The 20,652-nt window shown below is 47.4% G+C and overlaps 1 protein-coding gene across 1 annotated transcript; it reads left to right on the forward strand.

Moving 5' to 3' along the window:
* The first annotated feature begins 573 nt into the window (after positions 1-573).
* Positions 574-20,396, forward strand: PIDD1 (p53-induced death domain protein 1). Its single transcript, XM_054826989.1, has 16 exons — positions 574-699; positions 2,398-2,768; positions 4,494-4,907; positions 5,627-5,830; positions 6,675-6,729; positions 6,934-7,135; positions 7,812-7,940; positions 8,259-8,438; positions 9,069-9,216; positions 10,247-10,382; positions 10,601-10,751; positions 12,275-12,398; positions 13,571-13,689; positions 14,103-14,210; positions 15,144-15,349; positions 16,105-20,396. The coding sequence occupies exons 2-16, from the start codon at positions 2,504-2,506 to the stop codon at positions 16,340-16,342; spliced, it is 2,679 nt and encodes an 892-aa protein (XP_054682964.1). The 5' UTR covers positions 574-699; positions 2,398-2,503; the 3' UTR covers positions 16,343-20,396.
* Positions 20,397-20,652: the final 256 nt, after the last annotated feature.

Consider the following 20,652-nt stretch of genomic DNA (forward strand, 5'->3'; position numbering starts at 1 on the left):
GCAGCATGATGCACCGGTGGGAAACGCCGTGACAATAAACCCGGCTTTGGCCCTCTGAGTGAAATGGAGAGCAGCACAAACGCTGTGGAGCCTTGCCAGGATGCGGTGTTAAACGAAAACAGCGGCCCCCGCTGTGAGACAGCTGAGGGCAGGCGCCCTCGCGGAGCGCTCGGGGCAGCAAAAGCCCAGCCACAGCAGAGCCCCGCGGCCCCGGGCGGACCGAGGGCTGGCTCTGCAGCCCTGTGCCCTTCCGGGCTTGCAGCAGCCCCAGCTCCCGCTACGTTTCTCTCCCTGAATTTGGAGTGAATGAGCACACCACCCGGAGCTGCCCGTGCCTCCCATTGCCTGCAGGCTGAGCTCATGTTTGAGCCCAGAGGAGCCGCACCGGGACCGCCTGGGGGTGCCGAGGCCGTGGCGGTGTTAGGAAAATCTCATTTTGTGACATTTCCGTGACAGCGGGACGCCTGGGCCTGGTTCCCCAGAGCTGCCTGCCCCTCGTCCCGCTGCATCTGGCACCTCCCCCGGCTCGTCCCGCCCCGGCAGCGCAGCTCGCCTGCAAACTTTGCAGGAAGTGCCGGGGCCGAGCCGAGCCGTGCTGGGCTGAGCCGAGCGCGGCCGGGCTTTCGTGACCTGGGTTTTGTGTGCCAGGGTCCGGGTGCGGAGGGGTGAGACAAGTGTGGCCGTGCTCAGCGGGGCACAGTACGTGTGATCTGGCTGCTCGGCTGCAGGTCCTGCCGGGGGGGGGGCGGGCTGGGTGTGCGGCCTCGGCTCAGGGGCCGTGCGGGGTGAGGGGGGCCTGAGGCTGCCGGAGCTGTCGGCAGGGCAGTGAGGACAGCCCGGGGCGAGTGTGTGCGTGTGTGCGTGTGTGTGTGTGCACGTGCACAAGGGTGCCTGCCTGTGTCCTGTACGCACGCCTGAGGCTGCGTTTGTGGTCTCCAAGCTTCTCCAGCCTGGCCAGTTCAGAGCTGCTCTCCAGTTTCTTCACCATCAATAGCTTTACAAAGCTGTAGCAGATGGTCTTTTTGCTTATGCATATCTGTAAGAGAGCTGTGTATGCATTCTGTACAGCCTTTTTGTAAGAAATACTTACCTTTTTACTAAAGCAGTAGTTTCAATTTACCTGTTCTTCCTCTCCTTATGTGTCTGTAAGGTTTCTGCTCTTTCAGGGAGCCAGGTGTGACGCCTCCCCCCAGACTGTGTCGGGAACATCAGTGCTGCCGTGTCCCCCAGGTTAACAGTAAAAAGTCCTGCTCCTCAGGGTGTTGCAGGGGCATTGGCTTGCTTCTGCTGGCCTTGGATGTTAAAGCTGTTACAAGTTTTTTGTAGTTCTGCATCACTCAAAAGAAACTTCTATTTGCCTATTGGATCCATGGCAGGGTTTAAAAAGAACTCCTGATATTCACACCATAAGCTAGTTTAATTGCCAAGCTCAGGAGGAGTTGCAAAAGATAAAGGAAGTAAAAAGACCAGGACACTGGGGACTTGGAAGTATGTGACTACTGGTATAAAAACAATCATAGTGCCTCTGCTCATCTTTACACTACCAGTGTGCTATGACGATAGTGGCTAATTTTGTAAGTCCCAGGTGGATGAAGGCTTCTTCACACTAAGGCAGCAGAGGAATAATTAATTTGTTCAAATTTCATATCTCTGCTCCTTTAGGTTTAAATCCTTCTTAGCATGCACTATGTGATATCTTCTTTTCCCCTTTCTCTTTAGCGTGGAGGGTGCTGTGAGGGGAGAAACAAGGGCTAGCTGCTAACTAGCCAGCCATGGCTTCATGCCTGGTTTGCTGCATTAGAGTGTCCCTGCGGAGGCAAACGTGCAAGACCCCCAGCCCCACTGCACAGTCCAATGCTCCTGTGCCATGGACATGCCTCTTCTAAGCCCCTCCCTGGCCCTGACACATTTGCTCTGCTGCCCTTTGCCCGTTTTCATCTACAGTCACTTTTATCCTGTTGGCACCTGGGTTCACAACCAGGTTTGATGAAGAGCTGTCACAGCCTGTGAGCAGGCTCTGGGCTCTGCTCCTGGCTCGGCCCTCCCTGCCCCAGTTTCCCCCTCCACTTGTAAAGCTTCCCGCTAAGGCACTTTGAAACCTGCATAAGGCATTGGCCTTTACATTTATATCTTTTAGAGTTAGCATTGCTATTTATTCTGATGGTGGGTGATTGCTCCATTCCCTGCTGAGATGTCGGCTGGGAAAACTCAGAGGTTTTCCCTAGGAGGAGTAGCATCCATGGCATCCGTCCCCCTGCATTTCTGTGCTCTCTGCCCACAAAGCTTTCAGTAACACGCGTGTAAACCTTCCTGCCCTCTTGCTGTGATTATAAGCTGTTTCCAGCCACTCTGGGCTGAGGCAGGTGGCCTTCATGATGCACTTGTGTTCTCTTTCAGAGCCATCCTCCTCCTCCTCCTTGTCCCGGCTGCCTTGTGGTGCCGCCAGTGCCTGCCTGCCTGGCAAGTCAGAGCATGTCCAGACCCCGTGGACGAGACACAGAAGATGGCAGAGCTGCTGGGGCTCAGGGACGAGTGTGGGGAGGGGGCTTCGGGGGCTCCTGTGCTTGCTGGCTCCTGCCTTGCAGACAACAGGCTGAACCTGGATGTTTATCCTGACGGCTGCTGCCGGTTCCTCCAGCTGTTCCAGGGGCGACAGGGAGAGGTGGTCCAGGTGGAGTTCCTCCGGCTCAGCAGCAACGATCACCTCCTTGGCACCACACTGGGCATCCTTCCTCATCTGAAGCACCTGAAATCCCTGGTGCTCAAAGGTAAATTCCTGGGCCCGACACCATCCAACTTTTCTAGGTTCAGCTTTTTTTTCATCCTTCTCTCCACATCTGCAGGACAAACTGCCCTTAGAATTGTTTTGTTCTAGTGCCCCTTACTACAGCTTTGGCTCTTAGCCTTCCTCAGAGCTGCACGCAGATTTCAACAAGATACAGCTTCTAGACTCTATTTCTTTCCTTTGTTTCTACAGTTGCCTGGGGACCGGTTTTTGGAGTCTGATTGCGTTGATGCAGCAATATTTCCTTTAGCCATTCTCTAGAAGAAGAGCATTTTTTGCACAGTTATGCCAGGAGAGGGGGATTGAAAGGTGTTGGATTTTTTGGTAAATGTTCAGTCACTCTTTCATTCTTGGAAATGTAATGATCTGTCTTTGCTGTGTTTCCATCTGAATCAATCCTAGCTTAATCCTTGCTTAGTGTCAGTGAGCATAGGTTTAGCAGAGTTCAAGACAGACGAGAAGAGGCTGCTCAACATTTTATCAAAAGTATGACTCAGGACATACACGTAATTTGGCAAGCTGTAATAACAGACCTATAAATATTAGATCATTCTTTGATTTTCATATCTTTATTGTAGGAGGATTTCAATACAAATGGTATAATTTCTGTATCAGAGTGAATCATTTGCTCTTCGGGAGGTAGAATTTTAAAAAGAAATGAGAGAAAAAAGGTGGAGTTTGTAGCCAGAATTCAGGGTTCTAGCTGAAAACTGAAAAGATTGTGTTTCATTTCTATATCTGCCACAAATTTCTCATGTGAATAATTTAATTTTTCCTTTCCCCCTTTAGTAAGGTGGGGATAATGGCAATACCTTTTATCGGCTTGTTTTGTGAGATGTAAACACACCCTGATCATCCTGAAGTGCAATAAAATAGTTCACTAAGATTTTCACGTGTACAAAATGCAATGTGTCTCTTAGTTTGATTGTTCTCATTTTTTACCATTATGCAGCATAAAAGCTGTTTGGTGCCCTCTGCTGTACGTGTATACAAACAGAAAAGTGGAGGGAGAATAGGAAACGAAGAAATGGAGAGTTTGGGAAGTTTCCTTTTGTTTGGTCGACTTATTTTCCATGGGTGCAGCCCTTCTCCAGATTCAGTGTCACAAGCTGGGGCGAGGGACTTATATCCTTCCCTCTCTGTGCTGCCTGGCCTACACAATACTGAATTACCTACTTTTTTTCCACATTTTCACTGCTTTCCTCACGTCTGCTCTCCAGTCTTGCAAGGGCAGATCTCAGCCCTCAGGGCTGTTCGTCCCTCAACAGCATGGGCAAAGCCTGGAGGGTGAGGGATGTCTCCTTAAGTCCACAAAGTGTTGTGTGTGGCCACTGGTACTGGTGGGGAGGTGGTGCGGAAGGAGTGTGGGAGGTTTGCAGGCGTATGGGCCACCATGCTGAACGGTGGTGGATGTGTGGAGTGGCCTGGCTCTTTCTGAGCTTCGACTCCAGATGTGTTTAGCAGAGCTGTACTGGTTGACTGTGGCATCTCTTGATTTCATAACAGGTTCACCATTATACCCCTTTCACTGATCAGAAAACTGAGGCAAGGAGCAGAGAACCCACTTCTCCATGAGTACTTTGTAATCAGTGCTGCTCATTGTGATCAGTAACTCCCCATCTTCTGGGTCTCTGTGCTAAGGAGTCTCACATGAGGCCGGTGAGGTATCCCTGTAGAATATTGACCTCTTCCTCCACTTCACACCCAGGTGGCCATGCCAGGGATGAGTTTGGTTCATGTCAGCATGGCTCCCTGACAAGCTTGCCACCAGACGTTGGGAACCTGAGGTGTCTCACCCACCTGGATCTCAGCTTCAACAGCCTCTCTACCTTGCCCACCTGCATCCTCCACCTCTCCAGCCTCCGGGTGCTCCTGGTGAGCCACAACAGCCTGGTGGCACTCCCCGAGGATTTTGGCTGTCTGAGCAAGCTGACTTTCTTCTCTGCTATGAAAAATCAGCTGAAGGACTTACCTCAGAGCATTGGAGAGCTGGCAGAGCTGCAGGACCTGGATCTCTCGGAAAATGCTTTGGAATTCCTCCCTGAAGAAGTTGGGAATCTGCACAACTGCACAGAACTGGATCTCTCTGGGAATTGCTTATTGAGCATCCCAGACTCCTTAGGTAAGTATTTTCTAGGGGAGAAGAAGGACACGGGCTTGCAGAGCTTTTGGTATAGTCTAGGACCTCTGAGGCCCTTCGTCTCTGTCCCCAGAGCTGTTAGCACAAACCATCTGTTACATTAGAGCCAAATGGAACGGATATCCAGAAGAAACATGCTTTGTTCGGTCAGTCCCTTTGAGCATTCACAACTCTCTGGACCACGCTTTCTGCTTCTGTGGATCAACAAGACTGCTAACATTTCAATACAATTTACAATAGCCGAGGATCTGGCCTGGCTGGTTTTGGGTAGCAGCCAGGACTGGAAACAGAAGAGCTGGGGTTTAATGGCATGCAAATCTGGGCTTGAAATCATGCTCTCCGGTGTAGACCAGTCCACAGAACCAGGCTCTGACTTCTGCTGCCCAGCTTCCTGGCTCTCAGGTCCTGTAATACTTTGTGCCCGGGGTTGTCATTGATGCTGTTACAGAAGCATCTTACATCCATACTCATAGCTGGGTGCCAAGAAACGGGACGGAGGAGGCTGTGTTGCATCTCAGCTAATTCCCTGGACCCCTTTATTTTGTGAGCTAAAGAGATGTTGGGCTCTTGTGCTTTTCCCTTATTGTGTGTGTGTGTGTGCACATGTGATGAGGAGAGCGGCGGGGGGGTGGGGCGTAGAGCTGATGTGCAAGGCAATTAACAGCATGGATGGGGGGGTCACTTCTTGTTCTAACCTGCAGCCAATTTGAAGTCTCTGCGGCGGCTCCACCTCCACAGCAATCTCCTGGTGACGGTCCCTGCCTCGCTTGCCAGCCTGCCCAACTTGTCCAGACTTGATCTGCAGAACAATTGCCTCCGTGCTGTCCCCCCCGAGATCCAGACTTCACCATTTGTGCATCTCCGAGGCAATCCCTTAGGAGAAACTGAGCCATCCCTGCGGGCTGGTAATTGCAAGGCTTTTGCTGCTGTGGGTTCTGCCCAGCTGCTCCCTCACTCAGCCAGCATGGTGTGGATGGCTTGGATTAGAGAAGACAAGCAGGGGGGAATCAGATCAGTATTTATTTGTCTGGAATAATTACTAGGTTGTAAGGATACAGACATTACAACTTCTATTTTTACAAGCCCAATCCCAATCTGAAGGGCTCTGTGGTCCCTGGAATTGGGCTTGCTAGGAAAGGTTTTACAGTGGAAGTGAAAATGGAATTCACAGGAAATGGATCAGGAGAGGCTCTTAAAGGCATCCAGCCTTTTTGAGCAGAGGTGAGCACCAGTTCTTGGACTTGCTGCATGGCCCTATGGCTGTGATGGGTCATGCTAGAAGCACAGAGAGCAATAAGAGGTCATTCTGCTGTGCATTTACCTCCTGCTTTCCAGGAGCAGCTTTTTGTCCAACGTGAGGGTGATGAATGAGCAGGAATCTGAGCAGGGTTTCCCAATGGTGCTCACGTTCACAAGAGTGAACGCTGATTCCCAGGGGTGGCCCCAGGCAACTAAACATGGCCCTGAGAGCTGCAGAGGCGGTAGATTCAAATATTTTCTAATTCCCCCTGCTTCTGAGTTCTCCTGGAGGACAGTCAGCATTTCCAGTGCATCTTGGGGCCCCTAAGCCTCTTCCCCTCCAACTGCTGCTTGATCTGAAGCCCGCTGCAGTGTGAGCAGGGTTCCGCTAGTGACTTCTGTCAGATTAGGATTAAGCCAAAACTGAAATGCAAGTTCAGCCTTTCTTGTCTACCCTGATTTAAGTAACCTCTGTCTCTTCCTCCTCCCCAAACCTTCTTATTGATGCAGATGAATCCAATGCTGGAGGGCTACAAAGACTCTTCCTTGCATCAGCAGAGGACAGGTAAGCCTCTGTTATTAAGAAATTATATTACAGTGGTGTAACAAGGTCCCAGACAAGATTGGTGCTTGGTGGGTATTGCACACGTCTATAGGAGCTTATGGCCTCAGTAGGCCAGTCAAACACAAGGTGGGAGATTCTTCTGTTGATTTTTGGAGGGCTGAAGTCAGTGCATAGTGTCATACATTCATGCATTTCTTCTGGAAGCTTTACTGTCACCTCTGAAGGCTGCAGAGTGGTCTTGGCCTGTGGCATCCATTTCTACTTTCCACCGGGGGCTGCCTCTGACCCTCTGCGGATCTGCTTCCGAACCCTCGCACCGGACCCTCAGTGGGTAAAGCTGAGACATCATGATGTCCTGCTAAGTAGAGTCCTGGAGCTGCAGCCTCATGGGGTCACATTCCAGCAGGTGAGGACACACCCAGGCCACCTCCTGATCAATCTGCCTCTGCAGTAGCTCGGCAGCATCTTCTGAGAGAGTCTTTTTGGACTTTGAGACAGCTACCCCCATTACTGCTGCTTTTAAGTAGCTGCAGGACTGCCTTCCAAAGAAGCCCTGCTGCAAAGAGTCAGAAAGGACACAGCCAGCTGCTCTGGCACTGTGCTAGTCTGGCTCCTTTGCCTTCCCCACTGCTTCTGCTTGAGCTGACCTATAACCTGCCTCACTCACAACCCTCCTCCTGTGCCAAAGGATAAGTGCTGTTCCAGCATTTGGCCTTAGCCTGCAAGGAGAACGATTTGCATCCTTCCCTGAAAGTCTGATTGTGTGGTTTTCCTTCAAGCTGGTGAGTACTTAGACCACCAGTCTTGTCATGGCTGACAGCAACTCACTGCAAAAGTGAGTTTGCCCTTTCTGCCCACAAGCTGCTGAACTTTTTCTGCTGTCACACTTCATAGTGGGCCTGGTGTCTCCTGTCACCTCCCTGGAGGCTGCAGGACAGAGCAGGTTCCTATCTCCTCCTCCACTCCCTGCATACAGGCCATGCTTAGCCTTCTCCCTTCTTGTCTGCACAGGAAGCACAGAGCAGGGCTAGACTTGGTTTTATCCTTCCTATTGGTGTCTCACGGGAATGTATTTTTGCCAGGAGGTGCAAATCTGGATGCCATATGCCTCCCCTCAAACCCTTCACCAGCGTGAGGTGGTAGTTCGGACCTTCAGTGGGCAGAGCTGGAGTGATCTGAGAACAAGAGTGGAGCAGAAGAGAAAATCAAAGGTAAGCAGATTGGAATGACCAGTGATACACATTGTTCCTGTTCCCTTCTTTGGTTTTGTCCAGCCAAGAGTGAGCCCATTTGAAACATCTCATGAGCTATGTTTTGACCAGCTGCTATAAAATGTACTGGATTTCACCTCCAGGTTTCCTCTCTCATGGAGGTATGTCTCCTGAAGGTGATGAGTTGCAGCCTGCCATGCTTCATCCCTGTTCTACTGCTTTCATCTGCTCAGCTGTTACTGGCACTTATTTCCCTGCCTTTATTATATTATGTGATATGCCTATATGTTGTCTGTTCCTCCCTGTCTTCTGTTACAGAAGCACGTGGCTCACTGTAGTGTCCTTCATTTCTCCTGGTTCCTCGTTGTGTCTCGACTTGTGCAAAATGAATGCAAAGTGCCAACAGAGGGGACATTGCTCTTTTCCAGTGTGGATCCAAACATCAAAGTGACCTTTCCTCCTGGAGTCACTGAAGAGACTCGCAATGTCAAGCTGCAGGTATGAAAGCTTTAAAAAACTAAGCTTTGGTAAGCCCTAGTGCAGCTGTTGTCCCATGCCAAGTAGGGGACCCAAAGGTTAGATGTGTGCCGTAGGGTAATTGTGTCTGACATGGATGCCTCATGGACTGGCCCATCCTCAGATCACCTTCTGTCTTAGCTTCCCTGCCTGCAAAATGGGCTCTGGTCCAAGCTGCCCTGTGTGGGAAAGGGATCTCCTTGCAGCTCTGCCAGCGCTCCCTCTGGCAGATCAGCAGGTAGCTGCTGTGAAGGGAATACAAGGAGATTTTGCCTCTTGTTCCCATGCAAAACATACTGAGCTTGGCAGAACAGCTCAGTGAGTGAGACTGGGGGGGGGATTATTTATGTGGATCTAATTCTAAATTCTTAATTGTTCTGTAGAGTTGCTAGATAGTGCTAAATGCTATTGTAATACTTTGGTCTGTCCCAGCTTGCCAGGTTGACACCAGTATTAGAGCAGACTTCAGCCAAAGTTCACTGTCCTTCCGTTTCTCACCAGCCCCTGAGTCAAGAGCAGCATTTGCCTGCTGGGTGCTGGGGGAACTGGGTGAGCGATGTGGGAATTTGGATGCCTGACTGCTCCACTCACCGTGCTGTCTTCCACATCCAGGTGCTGCCGGTCTCTGTAGAAGAGATAGAGGAAATCACAGCTGATGCAGGGTGCAGAGCCAGTCCCCTACTCTGCCTCTCCCAGGACTCCCTGGTGGATTTTCTCAGGCCAGTGAGAATTCAGCTGCCCCTCCCGCCCGGGGTCACAGGTCAGTTTATTCCCAAAACTGGCAAAGACAAACGCTATATGTGGAAAACCACGAATGACAAGCTGGGAATTTTGTTTGCCTCTCCTGTTAATAATAAAGCTTGCTGCTTTTCCTGCAGGAACAGCAAGGTGTGTCTGCTGAGTGAGTGGTGGTGCAGGGTGGGGGGAGCTGAAGGTAGTTCTGTTCCAGCAGGCCAGCACTGGGCTTCACAGACCAGCAGCACAAGCTGGAAGAATGGCCTTGGCAAATGGATTTCTCTGCTGAACTGCATGTGTATTTAGACTGCTGGGTTTGGTATAACGGGTTGGAGAGGCACTCCCGCCAACTGAGGAGATGCTTTGTAAAAGGGCCTTGATTCATGATTGGGATTAGCTTGACGCTGGTAATGAAGATGCTGCCTCCAGAGGTCTGCTTTCTCTCTTACTTCTTTACTCATGAATCAGGTGCTTAGCCACTGCAGTTAAAAGTGTACGATCATGCACTAAGCCATCTTCCACTCTGAATACTGCTATCAGCAGCCTCAGCCTTGCCAGGGATTCCTTTGTTTGCATGCTGAGTACGCTGTGTCTCCTAATTCCTATTTTCTTCATCCTTTCCTGGCTTTCTTGTGAAGAAGTAAAATCTTTTTGGGTGCAGCTTGGCCTTCATTGTAACACTACCTGGTATTTGTATGTCTGAAGTGCATCAGGATTGAAAAGTCTGTGGGATATATGTTTAGAAAGAGATAGAACTTAATAACCCTAGATATTGGTGATGGGAATTGTGTAATGAATCTGTTGGTGGAAATCAGCACACTATTAGTTTAAGTCTGCATATTCTGCCAGAATATCCTGGAAGCATTGGGGTAGCCTCATCATTTTATCGCTGCTCTTCTTTGACCGAAGTTCAGTCCTGGATGCTGAAGAGAAGGCCATGAGCCTTAATTTGGCACTTTTTAAAAGTGAATCACCCAAAGCTGTGACTGGGTTTGTAAAGCCATGAATAAAGGCTTCTGCTGCATATAGCATCTCTTGACCATTGTTGTCTTTAGGGATAAATTTGGATCGGTCAAGGCTGCATCTTCTCCATGGCGACTTGGAGGGTCAAACCTGGGATGACATTACCAGTCAGGTGGTGCTGGAATTCACCCATCTTTATGCAGTGTTTGAAGTCACACACTTCTCCTGGTAAGTGCAGGATTAGTCCTGAGGAAAAGATGGGATGTTCCTCTGCCTTGCTTTTCCCACACTCTGACCAGAGGTCATGCCTGTTCCCTTTTTCCTTTGCAAGTCAGGCCAGCTTAGCACTTTGTCTCTACCCATCATTTTTTACAGTCTTGTGGATGTGAGACTGGCTTCTCTTCCTGGGCAGGATCCCTCTTTTTTCTTAATTCCTTCTCTACCAGGTACTGGCTGTGGTACACCACTAAGACCTACATTGGAGGCATTGCCAAGAAAGTCTATGAGCGGCTGCGTATGTACCAGGTGAACTTCATTGCTCTGCAGAGGAGGAAGGACCCCGAGCAAGTCCTGCTACAGTGTGTCCCCAAGAACAAGGTCTGATCTGGGTTGCATTGCCTTGCTCCTGAGCTTCCTGGGCCTCCCTTTGTAGGATGTAAGGGCAGCAGTGCACCAAATGGTCCTGTTCACTGCCCCAGGGTCATGGCTGGGGTATGCTGTCACCACACTGTGTTGTTAGCGTGATACGGGCTCACTGGGAGCTAGGGGAAGAAGGAAAACATTCTATGCAGTGGTGGATGCCATGCAGTGATTTTCTCCCCTGCAAACCTTGAGGACTGGGCTGCTAAATCAGCTGAGCCACAGTAACTGGCCATTTGTGTGCTGTTAGCGTCTAGCAAAAATTAGGCAAAACATGTTGGCTTAAACTTCAGTCAAAGATATTAAAGTTAACATGTCACTTGTCTGACATGGGCTAGTAGTGTGGGCAGAAGCACTGCTTTGGTTTCAGCTGGAGTGGTTAGAAATGGTACTCTTCCCAATGTTCCTTGCTGTTTACAATTCAAGCAGCGGAACAGAACGTAGGAGACCTCCTTAATCTGCTTCAGTGCAACATCAGGTTAGTTTATACTATTAGTTTGAGCTAATCTGTCTGACTTTGTATGGAAGGAGATGGGAAGGTGATGAGAAGCACTCACGCATTCTCTTCTGCTGCCTCTGCCCTAGGGGTATCAGGCCTCAGCAGTGTTGCTTCAGATGTTAGCAAAGTAAGTGTGCATCTGTGTAGAGCGTGTACCTTGACAGACAGGGCAGCTCAGTGAGGTGACGGTTATTTTATTAGACTGCCAGAACTGGGCTGCACATCCAACTCTGCATAATTCTCTGGTGTAGTTGCTCCTTTTTTAGTTTATTTGTTCTCCTGTATTGAAATTACCTGTAAGGATTCTTTATATCTTGGGTTCTGGGCTAAGATTGTTTCTCTCACAGTGAGATCGGGGTTCAGGGGTGTCTGTATTCCTGCCAGGGATGGTCATGGGGTGAGAGGGAAGGTTTACTGTTACAAATAAAAGAAAAGACTCCTTGACTCTAGGCTGACTCTTGCACTGCCTCTGAGACCCCAGATCTGACAGTGTGAACACAGGCTGCAAAGCCAAAATGATCTTTCCAGTGTCCTCAGCTGTGTGCTATTGTAGCATGTGTCTTTTTACAGAGAAAATGTCTTTTAATGGCATACTGTGAGGGGAATAACGTAGCGAGTATATCCTTCCCTGTCTTTGAAGGTTACTGACCTGTTAAAAAGGTAGAGACATTGCTGAAAATGCTTTTTTAATGGCAGCTTTGGGATGGCCTATCTTTGTTACTCCACATAGGCTTTTCTGCTTTTTACTTGAGAAGAGAAATAGGGAAACCACAAAACTCAGAGCATCACTTCCTTGTCTGTAGTGAATGTACCTGGGATAGGAGGGGGTGGGTGTTTGTTCATTTGTTTACATCCTTTTCATGTAAAATGGACTTTCCCTGTTGAAGGCGAGTGAGAGGAACATCATGGGCATAGGGACACAGGTCAAGGGACAGACGTGCTTCAGACCAAACACAGGATCCTGTGTTGTCATCCTTGTCAGGTTGACCCAGTGCTGAAGAAGCTGCAGGACCGCTATCAAGGACCTGAGCCATCCGACATGGTGGAGATGTTTGAGGGAGAGCAATTTTTCGCAGCTTTTGAGCGAGGCATCAGCATCGATATGGGTATGGTAGTACTGGGCTCCCTTCTTCTCGTACCTCTTGTGCTTCTCTAGCCCTAGACATGTTTCTGCTGGGGGCTGTACTCCTCTATGGCATTCCTCTCTGTCTCCAGCTCTTCCACTACTCACAGCAGCCTGCCCATGGTCATTGAACTTCTCCAATTCTCGGGTCACCCAACTTTTGTGTCTACTTTTCCCTATGAAAGTGCTGTTTGCAGGCCTTCATTTCCTCTTGTGCTGTCATAACCTGCAGAGGGCAATAGCCACATGTGTTTATTTTATGACTGATTTGCTTCTGCAGCCAGCTATGTCCTTTTCCTGGCATCTTAGACACCACACTGGAATGCCCATGGTGATCTAATGAATATTGCCCTTTTCTGAGAGAACACACACAAAGATATTTTTTTGGAGAAGGTATTTCTGAAATAATCCAGAGCAAACAATTCCCCCTGATGGAGGCATTAGAAGAGAAGGAAAGAGGGAGCAGGACCAAAACTCAAGATGATGTTTTATGCCCCAGTGTGTCTGGACCTGTTACAGCTGCAAACTGAGGCATTTTCTGCAAAACCTGAACATTCAGCTCAGTTTCATTGGTGTAAATTAAGTGCAACTCTGTGAAGAATAATAAAGTGCACTGGTCTTTCAGTGGAGTTCATGAGGCCAGAGTCTGTCTCTCTGTCCTGATTTAGGCTGGACTCTAACTTAATTTTTAGATAATTACTGAATGCTGTACCTGATTATCTTTTTCTCTTTATCTCTATTCCTATTTCTGCACTCACTGCAGAAATGGTGAAGAGATAGGTGACCTATTTTTGTGCATTACAGGATGCTATTGCAGCTGATTCTACCCTCCAAGGGGTAGAATGGACCAAGGATGGGAGGGAAGTGCCAAGGATATACTTGACTCCATCTGAATGTCTTGCCCTACCTTGCCTTCCATTCTTGAACTTGATCTCCACCTTGTGGCAATTCTCCTTTTTCACCCGTAGGACCTGCTTTCTCCACAGCTGGTGTTTTCTGCTTTCACGTGTCACCCAGTGAGGAAAAGGGGGTTACAATTCTTTCAGGCATGAGTAGAAGGAATAGATAGTAGCATGGAGGCTGCTAGTAGGTGATGGACTTGAAGAGCTACACACTTTTCTGCACAAGTTAAGTGTTTGCTGCTTCTCTGCACAGATCGCCCTGACTGTGTGGATGGACGTCTCTCATTTATTTTTTACTCCCACTTGAAGAACATGAAGGAAATCTATGTGACCTCCCCTGTAGACAGGAAAGGCCAAGCTGTAAAAGGCCAGGTGAGCAAGCAGCTACACTGACTTTTTGTTTCCTCCTTCATCATCATTGCTTTTACAATGGTCCTCATAATAATCTCTGAGTGCCAGGCATGGCTCTCTTCCTCCCCTCTTTCCCTTGGCCTTGCATTTTGCTGACTAAACCCTGAATAAACGAGAAGAGTAGTCTGGAAGGATCACTCATCACTTAGCTCTCTGACTTACATTCCTGCCATTAACTTTTGGGGTGTTGGCAGTGAGTCCAGCCTTTATGGCAGCACCTCCCAGTTGCACTTAATTGGGAGGCCATATTTATGGACTGAGGATAGGTGAGAAATGCTGAATTCACTCTTTCCCATACAGAAAAGACATGGTGCAAACAGGCTTGGCCACTGTGCTTGAATCTGAGCCTCACCACGTGCTTTCTGTTTGCAAAGGTCTCTTTCTACCGAGGAGCAGTTCCCGAGAGTATCCCTGAAGATGCCAGCAGGAGGAGGAAAGGACCAGACTCCCTCTGGCTCGCTACTCTGCCCATCAAACTGCCTGTGAGTTGTTTTGTCTCCTACAGAAAAATTAATCTAGATGGGGTAAGAGCACGGCCTTCCTGCTCAGCTAATTTTGTCTTCCTCCACGAGAAGGGATGCAATGAGTGACTGCCCAACCACGTCATGGTAGAGATCCCACTCCTCATGAGCTCTTCTGAAAAGAGAAACATGAATAGCTGGGAGTGGTCTCCATCTCTCCTGCTTATCTTGCCTATCGAGCACAGGCTTGTTGGATGGGTGGTCAGAGGGGGTGGGTCCTTTGAATAAGGGATGTAGAACAGGAGGAAGCTCGCTGTAATTAAGGGAAGTGTCTGTTTTGTTTATAAATTTCTTAGTCTCACAGCTCACGCAGCAGGAAAAAGAAAGGTCTAAGGTGAGGTAGGTAGGCTGGATTTGAATACAGGCGTTGAGTGGTGTGAGCCACTGGCCTTTAAAGGCTGGGCTGTTTGTTACAGTGAGAAATGCAACTTTTGCTTGTGGAATTTAATTGATTTTTGAGAAGCTTAAAACAATAAATACCTTTGTAGACTGAATGCTTTCCTTCAGATCATGTGCCATGATCTCACATCCCTTTCTGACACACGCAACCTCAATTACAAATCTAGACTAAGTGCTCTCTTATGGCTGAGGCAAATATGCTTTGAGGAGATGGGTCATTGAAAAATGCTCTGTAAAGACAAGAAAGGAAATTTCAAGTGTGACCTCTGACTGTGAACACTATGATTTGATATTTTTCAGAGGCAGTGAGCATTGCTCGTCATTGTCAGTGTGAGTGCTCCTTGCTTCTCACAGCCAGACTCTTCAGCACCAAGATCTTCCTTCCTCTCCAGTAGGAGGGAGGAAATTTCAGTGTGGAGACTGAATGGCCAGACACTGTCCTCTACAAAACCAATTTGTTTAGCATATTCTCTCTCTCTCTTCTCTGTGACACAGCGATTGAAACCCCGCTGGGGTGCGAACCCCGGTACCCTGAATGGCTTCTCCTTTCCTCCCTTGAACCTGGGCAACGCTGAGACTGGCTACCTGACACAGGCAAACCTGCTAAGCATTGCCAGGCGTGTGGGAGCTGACTGGCAGACCATCGGCCTGAACCTGGGCTTGACCTATCAGCAGATTGAGCGCATAGGATACAATAACAGGTAAGATAGGACACAGTGATCAACAGTGATGCATTCTTTCTTTCTTTCTTTCTATCAGTCTATCTACCTATCTATCTATCTATCTGCAGTGTAATAGTATAAATTAATGCTTGGCTGGTTGAAAGTTTTCTCACTGGAATTGTTTCACTGGATAAAAGATGGGTTGACTAATGGTTCTTCTCAAAACATTACCTTTTTTATGGAAACCTGATTATTTTCTCTTGTCGTTATAAAACAAAGCTTTATATTTGAAAAACAAAATTGGGAAATAACAAACCTGATGAGCTTTGTAGTTCAGATGAGTCGCATTCCTGTTTTGTTCTGTGATCTGGATTCCTGGCCAGACTCCATCTCTGACAATGAGCAGTGGTCTATGGCATTAATTGTGAATATCATCTTTATTCAAAAAGAGCTTATGGTATGTCATGGGACATGCAGTCTGACCAAAAAGTCAGAGCAGTAGGAGAGAATGAGACTTGTTATGACCAAACTACTGTTCCTGTGGGGAATTTACATTCAAAAGCAGAATGTTTTAATTTGATATTTCAATTAGGCAAAAAATTTCTAGAGATATTTTAGCACAGGAACTGCAACTCCTGTATGATGGGTGGGGAAAAGGCAGGTCCACTGAGCGCTTTGTGTGTCTGAATGGCTTCTTTTGGGCTCCAGTCATAGGCTAGGACTCAGGTAAGGCCTCTTTGGGTTGCCAGTCAGGAGAGCGTGTTGTTTACTTCTGTGCTTCCCCCTTTCTTCAGAGAGGACCTTGATAAGCAGATCCTGGACATGCTTTTCTCATGGGCTCAGCAAAACTCGGAGGACCCTGACTGTGTGAGCAAGTTGATTTCTGCTATGAAAGAGAGTGGCCGCCAGGACATCGCTGATGAGGTCGAAACCATCATTGAGCTGGGACGGCAGAAATACAGGGAGTCCATCCGCCGGGTGGGCTTGGAGCAGGAGAGCAGCACTGAGGACTCTGCAATAGCTATGATGTAGCACCTAGCAGAAAGAACTGGATTTAGTATGGGGTCCCTCTGCATACCCAGAGTAACAATGTCTTGGGGCTGCTCCCACCTCAAGGGCCAGTGTCTTCCTGAGGACCTGGACACTGATTTACTTTTGAGCAGACTGCTGAGCTCTCTTGGGTCTATACTCACATGCCATTTCTGCCAATCCCAGGCAGTTAGAGTGCATTTATGAGCCTTTTCTGTACTTCTACTTCTTGACTTTGAGCTTTTGATTTCAGAAACATGGACAAATTCAGAGGCTGAAGTGTCTGTCAGTTGAGTAGTGGCTAAAGTAGCCTTTAATGAATTAATACTCATGTTACCTGTATTTATTTATAATTTATTCCTGAAACTGTGTTCTGCTGGAAACACTGGGTGTGGGCATTTGGATCTGTGTGTGCTCCAATGCTTGATGGGAAAGTGGAGGTGCAGTTGTGTTAGGAAGGCCTGTGGTGCGGTAGGGACTGTTCAGCTATTTCTGTTAATGATGTGTTTTGCTCACATGAAAATGTGAACTGTATTCCCCACAAAAATGTTTTCTATTTTCTGCCAAATCTGTTCCAGTTCCCTCAAGCCCAAAACGAAACCTAAGTATTCATGGGGAAAAGAGAAGAAACTTATTTCTAGCAAAATTGCTCTTGTTTTTTGGTTTTGTTCCAAAAGCTATTTTGGAACAAATAAAATTTCACATTAGCCCTAGGCTGCTGCACCTGCCAGGCTTTTTAGATGAGACCTCCATGCTGCTGGTCTTTGACAGAGTTCCAGTTTTATTTTACAAATAAGTAAAAATCCATAACTCTGCTTTTCTGGGAGAGACTCTTAATTTAAGTGAAAGTAAAATTTCCTTTGCAGTTTCAAAGGGATATTCCTCACATCCTCCCAGTGAAATATGCCAGTGTAGTAGTGAAGGTGTGACCCCTCGTGAACTTTGGTGAAAGGCATGACTTAAATTTGCATTTTAAAACCTGGTCTGACCAGCTGTGAAATAGACACTGTTGTGGGATTGGCATGAGCTATGCTGAGCTAACCTCCCAGTTTTGCAGTCTGAACATCTTGTATAAGGCTGGAAGTGTTTATTGCTTTTTAACTGCTTGGTCATTGACAACTGAGGTGCCCTTCTCTTCCTGTTCCCCATCTCATAATGGGCCTCAACTAATGATCCACTAATGACAATGGGAAATTTAATGCAAGCTTTTTGAAAGACTACTGTCATCTACATAAATTCAACTCTTTCAGGCAGGTTTGGATTCAGCATATCACACTCTTTAAGCAATATTTATAGTGCTGTTCTCAGTCTGAAAAACAAAAGTCTGTATAAAAATGCCAGGTTGCAACACCCAAAGTCAACCTGCAGTTGCAGGTCTGAGAAATCGTGGTGTTTTCTTCCCCCCTGTGAACAATCAGTGGTGGTTTCCCTGATGCCGTGTTTCAGACTTGCCATCAATACTATTGAAAGAGAGGCATAAAATCATTCTGCTTTTAAATTTTTTTTATTTTTAAGGCCATTCTAACATCCCAGGCCACGGAGTGATTAGTGTCCAGTTCAGAGCACTGGACAAGGACTCGCAGACTTGAGTTGTCACCTTGAGCCTAGGGACTTCCTCAGATCTGATTTCTTAGGCCATGCTGCCTGTCAAGTCTCATATTGGGTTCAAGTCAGCAGTTCTCTTTTGAATATGTGTTTTTTCTGGTAGTCTGTGTCATATGTTCCTGTCTGTAATTTTGATGTATACCAACAAGGCATTTGTTCTTTCCTCCAGTTTTGGAGAGATGCATTTGGGCATATTGCTCTCACTGAGAATAAAATAAGCACTTAACTGTTTCACAGCATGGTTTGCTAATCCATAAATGCCTCAAGCTGTTAGACAGAGTCAGGTTCCTTTAAACCTGCTGGTAGAAAGAAACAGGTGAGCTTGGCCATGCTGCACAGAAATGGGAGAAGAGCTCTTGTTTGGGTACTGCTGGCTGCAAAGTGCAGGACAGACTGCACAGAGTTAATGGTGTAGGACAGACTAACACAGAGTTAATGGTATCCCTGTAGCCTGGCTTTGCTGCAGCAGGGCTAAGCCAGGAAATACATTTGGGGCATGGGTTTGACTAGCTGACTGTATGACTGTATGACTAGTGCTCAGGTGGAGCTGGTCTAGGGACTAACAAGGCTAGTCTAGAGGGGACAGTGCGTAGGCTTGGCCTGGCCTCCGGCAAAGGTGCAGGAGGGTTTTGGCTAGGCAAAGCTAGGCTAAGGAAGTCTACAGGTAGCATAAGGTAGATCCACGGGATGAAGCTAGGCTGCACTTAGCTTCCCTTTCCATTTGTGATGGCCAGGCAACAGCTGAAATAAGGGTTGGGTAGGCTGGACTCTATGGAGGGCTCATCCAGGCATCGGCAGAGCTACAGCTCTTCCAGATAACAGATAGATCAGGCTGGGAGAGAGGGAGGTTAGTGCTAGGTGTTTAGGTTACTCTGGGGCTACAGCCAGGCCAGGCAACAGGAGATACAAAACCCTAGTATCATCAGTAGAACAGCTCTTCATGATTTGGGCTGATAACTTAAGGAAAGTTAAGTAACTACCCCAGACAAGTATTCTTATCTCCAGTCTTTCACTGCTGAGTGGCAGCCACTGGGCTGGGCCACTTTGCTGGCATCTGGTTTTCTCCTTGCAGTGACACGGAAGCAATCACCCAGCTGAGGATAGGGAGGTGCTGTTGGGAAATCAGAGCAACTGTCCAACTGCTCTTTCCTTCAGCTGACTTGGCAACAAATATTTGAGCTGGATGAGAGTCACGGAAAGCATGTTATTTTCAAGTGTGTTATCTTTATCGATAATCTCTTTCAGGCACAGTAACTCCTTTGTAAGCCTGTAGTTGCTATGGCCAGGAAATGCTGATTACAGTTGCAGTAGATGCTTGAAGCAGTAAAAAAACCCCAACGTGTCATTTATCTTTTGAATCAAAAGATTGCTTTCCTTTCTGGCCTCTTTCATGAATTCATCACATACTGGAGTAGTCTTGTTCCCTTTCCAGCTATCTGGCTTTTCATGGTGTCTATTAGGCACCTTACAATGTCCTACTGATAATCTGGCAGATTTTGTGGTTTTTACTGTGCACAATCCTGATGCATCCAAAATTCCCCCAAATAAATTTCAACCAGGAAAAGCCTCCTTACAAAAAAATTTAAAAATAAAGCGAGAAATTGTTCGAAAGCAGGAACATTTTTTTTCCTCTTTTTTTGACTGTAACATCTCTACCTCTTTAACTCTCCTAATTAAACCCTTTTCTACTTCACAAACTTCAGCAGAATTACCAAGTGGCTCTGGTACGTGAACAGTGTGTTTCCCACAAACTACCCTCCACTTCCAGGTTCTGCTAACCATGACAGTCCTCTAGCTGCCAGGAGACAGATCCAGGTAAGACGCTTCCAGCCCCTGCAAAGATTGATAAAAGAAATTGCTGAGAAATGAAAGCCCAGACAAAGCTCAAATCAGTTTATTAATTCTATAAAAATCACAAGGCAAAGCCTGACTATATCCTGTTAAACTGTTTACATGGTCCCAGCAGTAAAATGCTGTATAATTCCCATTAAAAGACCTGAAGGAAATACGAAGGTGGGAAGGAGCCTGCAGGGGCTGTGTTCAGTTTGTCTGTTTACTGCGGCCAGACAACAATACTGTAAAATTCAGCACATCCATAGGATTCCTCTGTTAAGGGAAAGGAGATATCTGTGGTGCGTTGAGGACTGGATGGTTCAGCCATGAACCTACCAAACTTGATACAAAACTGAGGGAGCATTAGAAGGTACCCTGCCAACTGCTAAGACATCCTGCTGTTTGATACCCTACAGTGTCCATACTCGACAGTGTCATGCTGCTGTTGCTTTTAAAAGGGAAAGGAAATCTGATGGTCCTTAAATTCACTGTTTTTCCCCCAAAGGAGGATCACAGCATGTTTACAGCCTTTTAAACCAAGATTAGCTTTCACTGGGAAAGGCATGGGGCTGTTTTTCAGACACTGGTGCATCAGAGCCCTAGCCCAGGGCCGCCTCAAAGTAAGCCCACCATGCTTATCAGTTGTATGTTGTTAAAATGAAGAAAAAAGCCTTTGATACAATTAAACACGTGCCCATTTCCTGAACTCTGCAGAAATAAACTGTATGTTCTTAAACCATTATTTGTCTGTAAATCTGTGTGGCTTGAAAATTCATGGGGAGAGTTTGATGCTTGTTCCAGTTCTCAGCTACCTTGAAGGAACTCGGTGACTGGGAAATGTAGAAACCAGGTAGGCACCATGATGAGGGAAAATT

Source organism: Grus americana, chromosome 5, assembly GCF_028858705.1.
Source record: "Grus americana isolate bGruAme1 chromosome 5, bGruAme1.mat, whole genome shotgun sequence".
In the NCBI taxonomy this organism is placed as follows: Eukaryota; Metazoa; Chordata; class Aves; order Gruiformes; family Gruidae; genus Grus; species Grus americana.